This window comes from Vipera berus (genome assembly GCF_964194415.1).
Source record: "Vipera berus genome assembly, chromosome: 5".
NCBI lineage: Eukaryota > Metazoa > Chordata > Lepidosauria > Squamata > Viperidae > Vipera > Vipera berus.
In genome coordinates this window covers 68,152,501-68,168,945 of record NC_138207.1, presented here as the reverse complement: position 1 = coordinate 68,168,945, position 16,445 = coordinate 68,152,501, and the positions used below count along the sequence as shown (strand labels likewise).

The window sequence follows — 16,445 nt, the reverse complement described above, 5'->3', positions numbered from 1 at the left end:
ATAGACACATAGACTTTGTTGTGCAATATACTAGGCTAAAATATGGGTTTGCCCAACATACTTCACTAAATTGGTTTTCAGTGTGTCTTGTGAACACGTTTATTATATAATCTCTCTGGCTCAAGGTTGACTCAGCCTTCCATCCTTCCGAGATTGGTAAAATGAGGACCCAGATTGTTGGGGGTAATAGGCTAACTCTGTAAACTGCTTAGAGAGGGCTGTAAAGCACTGTGAAGCGGTATATATACTATTGCTATTATATAACACTGTTTAGATCAGGGGTGTCAAACTCATTTTCATTGAGGGCCGCATCAGCATTGTGGTTGCCCTCAGGGTGTGGCCTACTGGGTGGGTGTGGCCTACTGGGTGGGCGTGGCTAAAGTGCATATGGCCTACTGGGTGGGCATGGCCAGCTCTACATCGTTCGCATCAAGGGTGCCTATGGGGGCCTGGGCAGGAGTGGGACAGATCTGGGGGTCTCTGGCAGGAGGAGGGTCTCTGGGCCAGGGCCAAGGCAGTGGGGGCCGTTCCCTCACTGTTTCCAGGATGGCTTTGCAGGCCGCATGAAACCACTTTGCGGGCCGGATCTGGCGCCCGGGCCTTGTGTTTGACATGTCTGGTTTAGATCAAAGCAATAGTAGAAGAAAATAAGACAAAGGCATTGTTCAAACTCACATTTGAGATCAATGAGCTTAATGAAATATCAAATCAGTAGCCTATTTTATTTTATTTTATTATTTTATTTTCCTCCTAGTAAATAACTCTTATTCTAAGAAACTGCAACTCTTTGCCAAATATTATTTGGTGCAATCTTTCAGTGTTTCCCATATTCTGGGTTCCTCATAAATTTACGAATGCATAAACATCCCTACAAACACTTTGCTTACATTGGTATCAACTTTGTGTACCAGTTCTCTATTCACAGGCAGTTTATGGTGTACTGATGTATAGATTAGTTTGTTCTGTTCCACAGTTTACATTCATGTTTTTCAATACACGCTTTAGTCTGTTTTCACTCATTACAACTGTTTTAACTCTGATGCAGAATTTGGAAAAGCAAAATCTCCTGGATAAATCAATTTTGGATGAGATTAATTAATGATTGGATTTAGCAGTGTCTGAATTTCAGTCTTTTTTGATTCTGTTGCTGCTCCTCTCTTTCAGTTTAGATTGGAATCTACCAAATTCAATTTCTTATGCATCCTAAAATACCCTCCGCCTTTTGCTTTGTTAAAAAGCTGCACCTGTTTCAAACAAGAATATCAGCATATCAGCTGAAATAATGCATTGGAAATGTAAAAGAGCCTACCTTTTTAGACTTAAACAATAAGGACAACTGATTCTGTTTGCATATTTCACAGCTGCACCTCGTTAATAAATACCTTACCTAATCCTGTGTCCAAGTCTTCAGGTTAAGTTTTTTCCACCAGCTACTGCGGACTTTTGCAGGTTGACAAAACAGAAATTATTTTGCTAGAGAAACTGTGACCACAATATTGTTAGCATGTGGGCTAATGTAGTAGAAATATACAGTATGCTTTAGAGATAAAGCTTTGACAATTTTACATTTATGATTCAAATTGGGTGAGATTGAATTTAATTGTTAATTAGAATTCCAGTCTGAAAATCATGATTACTTAATAGGAACCAAATATACTTCATTCCTTTGCTAGATCTTTGCTGTATCTTTGATATTTGGGTACATTTTGTAGGGCCTGAGAAAGACATTTTTTGTGATTTCCTAGATCATTGTGGAATAAGGGTTTGGTTGGGTTTTTTTGGCTACTTGGAGTTTTTGTTTTAATCCGATATTACAAGAAGCATTTTTTGTGATGGATTTATGTTATTTAAATTTTGGGATTTTGTGATGGTGATTCAGAAGGCGATATTATCAGGAAGAAACTGAGACATAGATGCATTTTGAGCAGCTTTGATAACATCTCATAGGACTGTTTTTCTATCCATTACTGCTTATCCTTCAGTAGAACTATCTACATATCCTTTGCATTCCAGCCTTTCCTCCAGCCAATATAATCACACCCAGAGCTTTCTGGTTAGCTTTTGTGGACTGATTATCTGGATAGGGGCAAGGTGGATGAGTAGAAAGGAAAGGATGGAGTCCAAAAATAAGCAGGAAGGAGGACTGTGTTATTGCTGTTGTGAGCAGCAGTTGAGATCTTGTTAGGCTTGTTTGTCACAACAATAATTGTAGAATTATTTCCGAGGAGAATGCCTTTCTCAGATTCAACAGCCCAACACATCTGGCTTGTTCCCATTTCCAGTTCACCTCTATAATGGTCTTCGGGAGTAATCTGAATTCTGAGTCTTGGGAATGTGATGGTTTGGACCAGTACTGCTTTCCAGATGATAGGTAGAGGAAATGGACATCTCTGTGAGATCTTCCAGTTAGCAAAAAGCCTGTACTCTGTTCTCCAATGAGTGTGTGTCAGGGGCCAGGATTCAGATTCAAACTCTGATACTGACAATGTTGCTCCAGCTCGGTCTGTGGATAGTCAGCCTCAGAAATTTTCAAGCCACGATTCACCAGAGAAGGCCAAGCAATCATAGGCACCTCCTAATCAGCTGGAGCAGTCAGATGATGAGGAACATCAGCATCAGACTTTGATACATGCAGCGCCAAGCAGAGCAATGCTAGAATGAGGCTTCTCACTAGGCAAAGGGCACAGCCTGAATAATTGCAGCCAGCTTGGGCAGGCAGATTTATGTAGCTGCTTTGTGTTCAATCTTTGTTGGAAACTCCAGTTTGTGATTCTTGTTCCTGTGTTCACGAACCCTTGACTATTGGATTGGCAGACAATCCAACTTGTTGCTCTAACTTCTGGAACAAAATTGGATTACTCTATGGCAGCCTAGACTTCAATCAGATTTATTCAGGCACGATCCCTTTGCATAGACCCTGATTTACAATCTTGTCTACTGTTATCTGCTTGACTCCATAGCAACTATGACTGAATGTGTATGTCTGCAACCTAGACCGAACAGATTGGTGTATGGGAAGTGCCCCCCCGTTATAAGTCCAAAGAAGCTTCTCTAATACAGGTAGTCCTTGACTTATAACTGCAACTGAATCCTGAATTACAGTCATTAAGTTGTTCCTGTCATTGAACAAGGCACCCCATGCAATCCTGGCTCTCCCCACTACAGTCATTATGTGCAGAGCATGGGGTGCCTCAGGGATTGTGAGGTGTCCTGGTTGCTAAACAAATGGTCATAAGTCAAGGATTACCTGTATATACAGAAGCTGTGCAACAGGGACAAATTGGAGATTATATTTTTATTTATTTAAAACCTTTGTATGGTTATCCAATTCAAACAATGTGACTTTAGTTGGTTATATAAATGTTTTAAGTAAAAATAATTAGAAAAACTTACTCTCAAAACCTAAAATGTATATCAGTTGGTATATGTGTGCTTTTCTACAGATATGATCTAATTACTGTAAAAGAAGCTCATGTAATTCTCCCTAACTGGAGAATTAAATAAAAAATGGGGTTGCTAATTACAGATAGTCCTCGACTTTCAACAGTTCATTTAGTAACCGTTCAAAGTTACAACAGCACTGAAAAAAGTGACATATGACTGTTTTTCACACTTATGACAGTTGCAGTATCCCCATGGTCACATGTTCAAAATTCAGATGCCTAGCAACTGGTTCATATTTATGACAGTCGCCGTGTCTGGGTTCACATAATCCCCTTTTGCAACCTTCTGACAAGCAAAGTCAATGGGGAATCCAGATTCACTTAACAACCATGTTACTAACAAATTAAGTGTGTGGCAAATAAAAATTTGTAAAATGGGGCAAAATTCACTTAACAAATGTTTCACTTAGCAACATAAATTTTGGGCTCAATTGTGGTCATAACTTGAGGACTACCTGTCTCTGACGGGTAGTCCCTTTCCTCTAGTTCAGACATGTCAAACACAAGGCCCGAGGGCCAGATCCGGCCCGTGAAGTGGTTTCATGTGGCCTGCGAAGCCATCCTGGAAACAGTGAGGGAACGGCCCCCTCTGCCTTGGCCCTGGCCCAGAGACCCTCCTTCTGCCAGAGACCCTCAGATCTGTCCCACTCCTGCCCAGGCCCCCATAGGCACCCTTGATGCGAACAATGTAGAGCTGGCCACGCCCACCCAGGCCATACGCACTCTAGCCACGCCCACCCAGTAGGCCACGCCCACCCTGGCCATACCCACCCGGCCCCTTGAGGGCAACCGCAATGCTGATGCGGCCCTCAATGAAATTGAGTTTGACACCCCTGCTCTAGTTATTTCCTATCTCTATTGCCCTACATTACAGATGTTCTCAATTACATGAATTGCTGCCATTTCTTTTTTTGAACTGACCAGTGGTTCCTTGTTCTTTTAGGAATATAGATGGACAGAAATGCAATCTACGCTACTACCGATGTTAAATGGGAAGAATTCCCATCTATTATTACACTGATTTTTTAAAATGTCCCTTAAAAAAAACAATTAAACACTTGTTTTCCTAAACCTGTACTATGCAACTTTAGCTAATGGCATGGCTATTAATAAAAAGTCCATGAGAAACTTTTTTGCCTAATATTCTAGCTCATATAAATTTCCCCAATGAACCATTTTTAAAAAGTTCCTCTATTTAGCTCTTATTAAAAAAAAACAAAAAAAACCCCAAACAACTATTCTATTTAGAAAGTGCAACCATCTCAGAAGTATATTCCTTTTCAGATACATCACTCCCACAGTTTATATGTGTGTCCAGATGGAGATTGTTAAACGGAGAGGGATAAATACCAAATGCCATTCAAAGCTGTCATCTATACAGTGATGAAATCCATTGTGACAGGTCTTGCAAAACCAGACCAGTAGATAGCCATGGTAGATTTTTAAAAAAATATTTATATTCTTACCACCTCTCTTCTTAGCACTTTTTCATCTTTTTCCTAACTTGGCATGATGGATAGGAGGTAATGGGTGAGTGGGGGAATCAATAAGAAAATAAGGTAACAGTAGGTATAAGCATCAATAAATTCACATCACTCCATACACATTTAGAGAGAGGTACACACATACTGTAGTTACTTAGAATGCACAATCTCCACACTCAGACTTTGGAATAACACCTAGAGCCTCCACGAGTTAGACCCCAAGCAGTAACATTTGATTGAAGTGGGAAATTATTAAGAAAGTGGGGAACATTTATATGTTGACTGCCTTTAATTTCACTTAAAGTCAGCTTGCATAAAGAAGGGAAAATGAAACTTCACTATTTACTAAAATGTGTCCACACAGCTTGGTATTACTGACACGTATTAGCAACAGGATTTCAGATGGGAGATTTTGAAGAGCTATCTAGAGATGCCAGAGGTTAAATCTCAATCTTTTGCATACAAATAGGTGCTTTTCACAAGTCTCTGTTTAGTTCTGGAAGAATTATAGCCACAAGAACAAAACCATTCAAATTCACTGTGCAATTTTCATATGGAACCTGAAATCCAAATGGGAACAATTTAGAAGTGAGTTCTCTACTATAATTTGGGGTAAATTATTTCCCTCTCCATATGCTTTATTCTATGAGAACTTTCTGAGTCTTTTAATCATAACCAAGCAGAATGAGTAAGGCAGGTATCTCTAGATTTTTGCCAGAATAAAGACCAACCGCTTGGGATGAAGGTGAATCATACATTTCAATAGCAATGGGTGGTCATGCAGAAATCCAGTAACAGAAATACAGGCACCCTAGATTCACGGTATGTGACCTCTTTTTCCCTAAAAGAGATCTATTGATTTATTATTTGTAATCTGTGTATCATTGTCTCTTGCATCCACGATTGCCCTTGAATTCTGCCATTAATCACAACTTGTTTGTTTTTTTTTATCAGCAACAACTAGAGGAAAATGTGCTGGGTTATGATGCTTTCTTTTTTAACAGGAAAGAAGCTTTTCAATCAACCGCCATTCATTTTTTAGTAGTTTGGTTCTGCCTGTCATCCAAGATATTTCATGCTTTAAGGGCCCACAAATCAATATTTATAAATAACTAAAATGCTCCAAGTCTGCTTCCCAACTGGAAAAAAGAGATGCTTTTGAATACTTTTGCAAAAACATGACAATTAGGATACAAATATGTTTATAAGCCTTATTGATATGATAAGAAAGAATATCTAACTGGATTACTCCTTGGTTACTGCATAAAACTGATTGTTGCCAATATTTTATTTACTGTGATTTAGAATATTTTGATTGTATTTTACCTTTTAATGGAAATAATTTATAGCACTCTGTTCTTATATTTCATCTAACAATTATTGAAATGACTGTTTTTGTAGTATACTGGCTGAGATGATCATTATTCATTGGAAAATATATTTTATATTCTCTCCTGAATTTCCTTATAATAAATTACTTAAAGGCTCTTATTACTCCCTAACCATAGTTAGAGGATTCTTTTAATTCAGCATTTACTTCATATCTCAATCTTATTTTTCTTCTTTGCAAGGGATTCCACATGGTCAGAGATTTTATTGTCTTTATTTTATTGTTGTTGAAGATTTGGCCAAGAACACTAGAAATGGCCTGTTCTTTCTTTTCTATCTCACTCTAAGGATCCAAAATTCTCAATATTACTGCAGTTCTCTCTCTCTCTCTCTTCCTCTGTCTGTGTATGTGTGTGAGAATAGAGCCTCCCCTTCCCGAAAAACAACCAATGATTAGCAATGGATTTTAAAGCCATCTTCTTAGATTACCTTTATAGCAACAATCTAGCTATTATGAAATCTGTAACAAGGTTGCCCAACTAAATATAATAGTTTAATACTGTACACCTAAAATGTATTTTTAAAAGACTAACTTTTTAAAATCAGGTATGAATTTTTTCATTTGTAATATTCTAGAGGATGTGAATTAGTTTAAATCTGTCCTATTAGTACATTCTTCAATAGGAATGTCTCAATAATTGAACCATTCTATCTTACTCTGAGAATTCTGGTCATGCTTTATCTTCGTTGTCATTTCATGGATTTCTGCTAAGAATACTACCAGTGGCATATTGGTTCCTGGGAGTTTACAGTCCTTGGGACAGAATAAGATGTTTCCTTCATAAACCTAAGCTTTAAACTACACTTTTACAGGTTCCAGCAAATTTTAAATTAGGGAAGGAATTTTAAAATTCTTAGAATCTCTAAGTTAAATTGCTCCTGCACCATATATCCTTCATCAGCATAACTGGTTCTTTAGCTTAAGAATAGAATAGAATAGAATAGAATAGAATAGAATAGAATAGAATAGAATAGAATAGAATAGAATAGAATAGAATAGAATAGAATAGAATAGAATAGAATAGAATAGAATAGAATAGAATAGAATAGAATAGAATAGAATAGAATAGAATAGAATAGAATAGAATTCTTTATTGGACAAGTGTGATTAAACACATGAGAAATTTGTCTCCGGTGCATAAGCTCTCAGTGTACATACAAACAACAGAGTGATGTCATGGATCATAAATCATAAGATACAATCATAAATGATAAGATGTAAACAACAATATATGTTTCTGAGGATAATGTTGCAGGATCCAGTGTGGGCTGGTCACCAGGACCAGAACATTCTGCTAGAGAGAAGTTCCCTGAGAAAAGGTTCTAGCATGAATCCAAAAGCTTCGAAGACTAAACCTCTGGACCTGGTGACTGTCCCAGATTGGATCCAGTTCCTTAGCTTATATCCATGTAGTTGATAAATTGTGATTGTGTCAATACCTTAGATTTGTTTCAGTCCTAAATTCATGGCTGTTATCTTTAAAAGAACAACAAAATAATACATTTTCCAGTCCTAAGACATTAATACTAGCAATAAATCCTACTGAATTTACTAAAAATTTCCTCTGAATAAACATGAATAGAGTAGATCTATACAAGTGAATATATTTTTCAGTCAGTTTTATCCTAGTAATCAACTTTGCTTTTACAAATCCATTCTCTGTGTTTGCACTGTTTATATTAAATAAAACAAGACTTCATAACCCCAAATGAATTTTGATTGCCTGGTGTTTATGCTGTTTTCGAGCTGGAATTTATTTGATGACAAAATCATGACAGTTAGTGGAAGATCACAAAATGAGGAATGCTTAGGGATGTCAAAGTGTTCTGCTGCTCAAGCCCCTGGAGAGTAATTGAATAGGCTTAGCTTTTCTAGAACAGGCAAAACATCAGAGCCAATTATGTTTGCAAAAAGTCCTGGGCATGCAGGTTGCTTTGCTCATCTCTATAACTGTTGCAAAATCAATGATGTTAAAGGAATATTTCCTACAAATCAAAACAACTCTAGCTTTCCTATTGTCTCCCAAATTCACTTTCCAGCAGGCATATTAAGAATCTATTATTCAAAAATGTTCATCAGTCAGACACTGTGTTTTGTAAACAACATATTAGTTGCTCCTGCAATCTTCGATAAGAGAAATAAAATATCAGGGACTTTAAGCAAAAGGCAGATGAAAATGTCAAGCGTGTGCAACTAAACAGAAGTGGTCTGTTTGCTTATGATCTTTTCTAAAGACTTACATGGCCAGTTTTGTGAATCCCTATAGTTCATAATTCAAAATAGGTTGGATTATTTCACAATTTTCTTCTCTCATCAAAGGATGGCTTAGTTAGAATTTTTGCATGAAGGTATGTTTTGGGGTCTCCATTTGCAGCCCCTGAAACCACTTCCAAACAAAAGTGAAAAAGGTTTCCTGTCATTTTAAACACAGACAAAACTCCTAGGTTTAGAAATAGCACCAAATAGGTACAGCAACTTTTCTATTTCTTCAAGAGAAGGAGAAATGGCATTACCTCTTCTTCACTGAACACACCATAGGTTCATAATTCAGGAGGAATTCAGTATGGTAGTTTTGTGCTTGATCTAACAACCCATGCAAGCATTGTTATGTACCTAAGACTCTTCTGTGCTTTTGAATTCTGTTTCCGACAAATAAAGCTTAAACATTAAACACCATAGAAGATAAAATAAAAAGTGGCTGAAGTCTCAAGGGTTTGCCCCCTGTCTCGTAATTCTCATATTCTTTAAAGCATATTCATATTCTTTTTTTTGTTTTTAATAAATCACTCTTGTGAGCATCATCCAAGTGGAGGTCACAGGTTTCCAAGTGTTGTAACATCATAATGCATATTCTTCTGTTATGCAGTTTGTCAAATGTGACTCGGTAAAATAAAAGATAGAGTCTGGATTCGTCTTGATAAGCCAAATGCGTTTATTCAGCTGAATAAAGATGAGTCCTCCCTAAAGGTGGAGGAACACTGAACACAGTGTGAGCTTTGCTTTCGTTTGGTTACATAAGAGGAAGCAGGAACATGGCAGATAAGTATAGAAATATAGAAATTCTAAAAATAGTCAAGCACACTTTCTATGATTTCGATTCATGCCGAAACTGCTGGCTAGTGGCTTCCTGATGGACTTTCCATAACCTCAAAGGCCATCTTAAAATATGAGCAACCATCGAATTCATCAGATTCCTGATCAACACTTCCCCTTACATATTTAAGTTCTAGATTGCAACACAGGTGCAAGTGGGTGAATCTTGCATCATGGCATCCTCATGCACATAGCTTTAGCTTTAGTTTTGTGTTTTCATGCTTAGGAGTCATAGAGACTACATGCAACATGGCATGCAGTATGTTGCTGACACATGCATTAAATGTATCAGTGAAGGAACCCATTATTCTAAATACCATTTGAAGAGAGTGTGAAGAGAGGGAATAGAGAAAACAAATGAAATATCTCTCACCCCTCCCCCTCCTATGCATTGATTTACCTGTTACTCCAATATGAGTGACTTACAAGGGTGAGAACCTTATAGTAACTCACACCAAAGCAGAAAACAGCCTGGTCTCTCTCTCTCTCTCTCTCACACACACACAAATACATCCAACAGGTGTTAAAGAGTCTTTATTAAGGCCTCCAAGCCTGAGTTAATATTCCCCAGCAATTCCCTTTGCCAGCACCAGCCCACCCCCAATGAGTTCAACAGGCTACACAAAAGAAGCCAGCACTAGTCCACAGTGCAAAGACAAGGCAAGTACCTGAGTCTCATGGAAAGGTGAGTCTACAAGGCAAAGGCAAGTCCACAAGGCAAGTCCAGAGTTCAAAAGGCACGATCCAAAGTTCTAGGCAAGAATCATGACAGCTGAAGAATACACAGCAAGGAAACAGACATGTTGTTCCCAGCATTGTTTCACTCCCCTTGCTGAGCTAAATAACTTCTTCCTAATGCAGCCCATCAAGAGGGACAAGGCTGCCTCCTCGCAAGTAGCCTGGATGATGTTTGTTGTGCCTGCCTCCTCTCAGCCCTACATGCAGCAGTGGGATTCAGCCAGTTTGCACCAGTTCAATAGAACTGGTAGCTAAATTTTGTTTAGTTCGGAGAACTGACTGAATACACACTGCTTCCGGAAGTCTGTTCTAGGCCTCAGAGGCCTGGAGGAGGCCTCCCAAGCCTAGAATAGCCCACTGGAAGTGTGTGGATGCCACCACTGGAAGTCCATTCTAGGCCTCAGACACCCAGGCCTGCATCCATGCTTCAGGTATTTGAATCCCACCCACTGCCTACATGCCCTCAAGTCAGGCAGGAAGGAGGTAGTTCTTCATTTCCACTGACCAGCTGCAGCTGTGCCTCTCCTGTCTCTAACTTAGCAAGCTGCTGATCTGATTGCTCCCCTGTGCTTGTCCCTTCCACTCCTGGCTTGTAACTCTCAGCTGCCTCTCTGCCTGACCTGCCTATGACTGGCTCATCCTCCTCTGAACTAGCATCTGGAGAGGTGTCTGGGGAAGCATCCAGGTAGTCATACACAGCCTTTCATTGATGACTGTGGAACTGCCCTTCAATTTTCTTGGAGTAATGTCATTTTGGAGAACTTTTTAGGCTAACTCTGGTTAGTTGAAATCAGCAATACAAATTATGGAGATCTGCATTTTGTGCAACATTGCCTTCCCATTATTTAGCTATTTGCTATGCAATAAATACTTTAGATAAGTTTTAAAACTGGATACAAAAAGTTAAAAAGTTAAGCTTTTTAAAATTCAAATGCTATCTCTTCCTGGTGGATTAATGACACATTAGCTGCAACGGTTATGTAAAAAGGGTGGTTTTAAAATCAGTCTGATTAAAGCTCTTGACATGGAAGTGTTCTTTGGCTTTCCGAGGCTTATTTATTTTTAGAAAGATTAGGAAGAAATTCAAGTTTATTTTCTGATCATTGGGGGCAATGCCCTCCGTTTTGCAAAAGTGTCTGCCTGCCAATTTTCTGACAATTATCTCATCCCAGAATGGATCTGTTTGTGGAGCTAAAATGGAATTAACTAGCCTAAGGCTATGTTACTTGTATCTTTTTATTTGTACTTGATTTTTCAAAATTATGAATGGGATTTCGTTGCTGTGTGTACAGCTGATATATCAGTCAGGCAACAGAGCCCTCGGCCATTCTTTCTATGAAATCAGAGATCTGTCCAGAAAACCATTGGCAAAGAAAAGAGAACAGAGTTTAATGTACTGTGTGTGTGTGTGTGTGTAGGGGAGGAGGGGAACAGAAAAAATAAATACTCAAATGATTTTGTAGATTCTTTCAGAAAAATGGGTTTTTTTCATTCACTAAAAGTCAACATAGCGACTTCAAAACCAATATTTGATTTTAACAAGTTGAAGCCGACACGCCTTAAAGTCGCCAAGTTTGAGAAACACTGGTTTAGATTGAAGCTTTCAATTCCCTTTTTATCAACACACATGGTATAATTCATTATTGTCAGTGATGATTAACAAATCATTTAATAATAAACTTTGAGGGTACTGAAAATCTATAGTACATGTACTGATTTTGGAAAAAGAACATATCTTTCTAAATGAGGGATCCTGCTTTTTTTTTTAGCTCAGATTTAAAGATCTTCCAAATGAGAAATAGAAGATAAGTTCTTTCTGGATCTTATTGATTTGTTTTGTAATTGCAGAGAAAGGGAAAGAACCAGACAGGACATCCTGCCCACCAACCCTAATTTTACATACTGAATTGAAGAATAAGCCAGCAGAAAATGAAAATGAGAAGGTTAGTTTCTTATTGTTTAATTCTGAGTTGAGAAAGACATTGATTTTGTCCGTAAATTTGTCCTGCAAGGTATATCCCCAAACCTGCATATTCAAGAGTTTGTTTCTCTGTCCTTCTGCTTTGCTTCATCTTCTCAAATCCCTAGAATCTGTAACTATCATTATTGAGATGATAGGCAAAATGTAAATTATGAAAACTGCATTGATGGATAAGCTCTGCAGAACTGAGTCATATATCCAGAGATCCAGTTTGGTCTACTGGTTAGGGCGTCAGACTAGAAAGTGGGAGTCTGTGAGTTCTAGTCCCACTTTAGCCATGAAACCCGGCTGGGCGATTTTTGGACCATTCACTGTTTCTCAACCCAATCCACCTCATAGGGTTGTTGTTGTTGTGGGGGAAATAGGAGGAGGAGGAGGGTATGTTCCAAGCAGTTATCTTTGTATTCATTCAGACTCCTCTGTCTTATTATTCAGGAATGGCCAATGCAAAACTCATCCACGTATTGGTGAAACCCAATTCCCATAATCCTGTGATTAGATATAAAATTAACTGCGAATCAGTTCTATGAAGTAACATTATGTGCAATACCTTTACCTCTTTGAGGAAAAGTGTAATATAACAAATAAAATGCTTGTTAGAACATAAATAAAGCACATAGTATAATAATGTCTTTTGCTGATTGATCTGGGTTTTTTCCCCCCCCTGAAGGCTCATTCTTTAAAACTACTCCCAGATGATGAAAACACTTCAAATGGCAACAAGCCTGTTGCTTCTACTCCTGTTCCAGGGTCTCCCTGGTAAGTACCCTTTAGGAGTGATATTTTCCCTTCATTATTTGGGCTATTGCCAAGTACAAATTAAAGATCTGCTATATCATTGTTAGCTAAAGAAAAGGAGAAATGTAATGGGTATTGGCTATTAACCAATGTTTAACATTTTTCTTCAGAAACTGATACCTTGACTATATCTCAGTGCCCTCACAACTGCACAAATCAATGAAATTCTGCTCCATCCCCTTAACCCAGACATGTCAAACTCAAGGCCCGGGGGCCGGATCCGGCCCGTGAAGTGGTTTCATGTGGCCCACGAAGCCATCCTGGAAACAGTGAGGGAACGGCCCCCACTGCCTTGGCCCTGGCCCAGAGACCCTCCTTCTGCCAGAGACCCCCAGATCTGTCCCACTCCTGCCCAGGCCCCCATAGGCATCCTTGATGCGAACGATGTAGAGCTGGCCATGCCCACCCAGTAGGCCATACACACTCTAGCCACACCCACCCAGTAGGCCACACCCACCCTGGCCATACCCACCCGCCCCCCTGAGGGCAACTGCAATGCTGATGCGGCCCTCAGTGAAATTGAGTTTGACACCCCTGCCTTAACCTGACACTGTTGCAAATCCGAGTTGCAATATCAGTGATGTAAAAAGGACATTAAAGAAAATATAACCTGAAATTTAGGCAGTATTCCTGATATGCTTAAATAGAGGTAAGGTACTTGGAAATGAACGCCATTTAACTCAATGTGATTAATTTCCAAGTAGGATTGCACAGAACTGTATTGTCCAGTAATAAATGTATACAGTAGGATACCTCTGCAAGTAGCCTGGTATTTGTTTCCTTTTTAGGGAAATAATTTTTCACTAATTATACTAATGTGCTTTAATGCAAAAGACCTCATTCATCTCACCTACAGTACATTGGCTCATCATGCTGGTTAATCAAGTGATCTGTGAAAGAATCATACTGGAACATGGAGCAAACCTTTAGAGAATATATTATTAATTCAAGCTTCTTTAGATAAGAAATCAGAAGATCAGCATGTCAAAAGCCACAAAGAATCACCACATCTGATAAAAGTGTGGAATTGATCCCAAACCCGTTTCATTCGTAGGCTGGCTCCATGCTTCTAATGGATTCTGTGGTTCATGTGACATTACCAGGCAAACACTGGGATGTCATCCAGAAACAAGATCAGGAAGTCTTGAGAATGTTTCCAGGATATGCAGCTTAAAATAAAAGATGAGTATTCATTGGCAGCTACCCCTATCATATTAGCTCTAATGTACTATGATGTCTATGAGATGATTACATGCTATACATATTTACTGAAGACACTGAAAACTACACTATGCAGCTTTTCAAATTTTGTATTTTATGGATATTATACTGTTTACATTTTGACTCTGTAAACTTTTATAAGTATTTGCCCACTGAACATGGGCTGATATAGTAGAACCCAATCCAACAATACTGATGTCACACTAGATTGGTTGATAGCCTGGTCCTAATGTTATTTAATGACGGTCCCAAGTTTTAATGGAATTTAATTCCATACAAATGTTTAAAAGATTGCAGCTTTAATCCTAAATGTGTCTGTTATGTTTCGGGATCGGTGAGACATTGATGAGGCGTTTGGTGAAAACAGCAACACGTTTATTAAGTTAACACAAGCTAGCGCAACTGCCGCTAAGGTTCTATTTATACGGATCACCGCTAGGCGGCGCCAATAGAATTAAAGCAGTCTTCCCGCTCAAAACACAAGCAACAACTCTGGAGACAAGCAGTCTGGAGTTTAAACAGACACAGTAGTTAACTAACAATAACGGTTTCCAAGTATTTTACACCAATACATAACAGTGTCATTCAACTTTTTTTTGCACATGTGTGTTGATTAAGGAGCAATTTTTGTAGGGCTTTTGTTTTTCCCTCCCCCAACTAGGAAATATAGTGGATGGATATTTTGATGCTTTTTAGTATTTTTTAAATACAGTTTTAATTTGTTTACTAGACTGAGACTGTAAAAAATACATACGTTCACTAGATAGAAGGCAGCAGCAATACAGCATTCTGGTAATCTGCTTCTTTTTGGTTTATACCTGGATTTAAATATGTTTGAGAAGAATTTATGAAACATTCCACTGTTAATATGTTCTAATTCCTCATGACTACAATGTACAGTATAGCCATATTGTTTTCTTGGCCAAAATATAAATTCTTCCCCTGCCCTCCCACCTTTCCAGACCAGTTTATAATCTAGAAAGTTTACTGGCCTCTCTTCTAAGTAGTAATTAGGTTAGACCCTGCTTATGTTTTTCAAGAAAAGCCAAAAATGGTTAGGAGCTGACATCTGCAGTGGCTTAAGGGCTTTCTAAACATGTCCCTATTTTCCTGTCTGAAATATTGGAGTATAGCAGCGCTTTTTTTTCTCATAGAACGCTCAGAACGGAGTTCCAGCACCTTTTTTGGATGGAACCTTTTAGGGTAGGCAAGGCGGGTTGTATGACATGTGTGAGTTCCGGCACCTTTTTCTTTTACAAAAAAAGCACTGGAGTATAGATATTACTGTTCTTTGAATTATCACTACTTTGAACTTTATCTCTGAAGTTCATAAGCAAAGCTCTGGTAAGCTCACTGACATTGCTGGCAAATCAATTACTTCAAGAGCAGGAACCCTAAATCATTTAGCAGCCATAAGGATGCCTTGTGAAGTTCATGCTTTTACTTCTGCAGTTCTTTTTTACTTACTGCAGTACAGATCTGAGCATCTGTATTGGCTGAATAAAACTAGTTCAAAGCCAGGAGTTAGCGACTCTGTCTGGTGCCAGGAACCATGGAAATAATCTTGAACAGTTGGGTCTTCATCCCTCTCATAATTTATGAGATTGCCAATTCTTACAAGCCTGGATCTCATTACATTTCATTTGAGAATGTTGAATTTTCATGTGGATTTACCTGAATTTGTCAAAACATGTATTGCATATGAAAGCTCTTGAGATCCTGGCTATTTGGTTTGTTTTTATTTTTTAAAAAATAATTCTCAGGATGTGCAAAAGTTTGCAAGACTGTATTGGAGAAAATTGCTCTATATTCACCCAATACAGAAATGGTTATAGTCTTTGGGCAGGACTGATAGGCTGAAGATTAAATATTATATGGGGCCTTGAAAACAAATTACATATTATGATATCAAAAGATTTGTGCTTATAAGATAACTTGTTAGTTTAGACTGGTGCTTTATAATATGATCTTAATATATTTATTTTGAAATGCAAACTCTGAATTGCTGCTTATATCCAATTGAATACACTCAGTATTGGGTTAGCTTTAGAAGCATTTTATATACAAACCTCGGCCATTACCTCCATTTTTAATTAGTGTTCTGTCTTTGAACAAATCACTATATTTTTGCATTTGGATAATTGAAAACTTTATTATGCCAAATATGGACGATCTGGGAGATGAGTCTGATAATTTTTAAATTAAATGTCAAATTGGGTTAGTAATGGGGAAGTGAAGAGACTTCTAGAGGGAGCTGCCATTTGGTTCCATTTTAAGCACCTCTCCAGGGATATTCA

General features: G+C 38.3%; 1 protein-coding gene across 1 annotated transcript in view; it reads left to right on the top strand.

The window, feature by feature from the left end:
* TCERG1L (transcription elongation regulator 1 like) overlaps window positions 1-16,445 on the top strand; it is a gene marked incomplete at its 5' end in the record, with an annotated part of 189,188 nt that overhangs the window by 120,285 nt on the left and 52,458 nt on the right. The window contains 2 exons of the mRNA XM_081329237.1: window positions 11,997-12,091; window positions 12,800-12,888. Coding sequence (XP_081185363.1) covers window positions 11,997-12,091; window positions 12,800-12,888 — 184 coding nt within the window. The remainder of the gene's footprint in view (window positions 1-11,996; window positions 12,092-12,799; window positions 12,889-16,445) is intronic.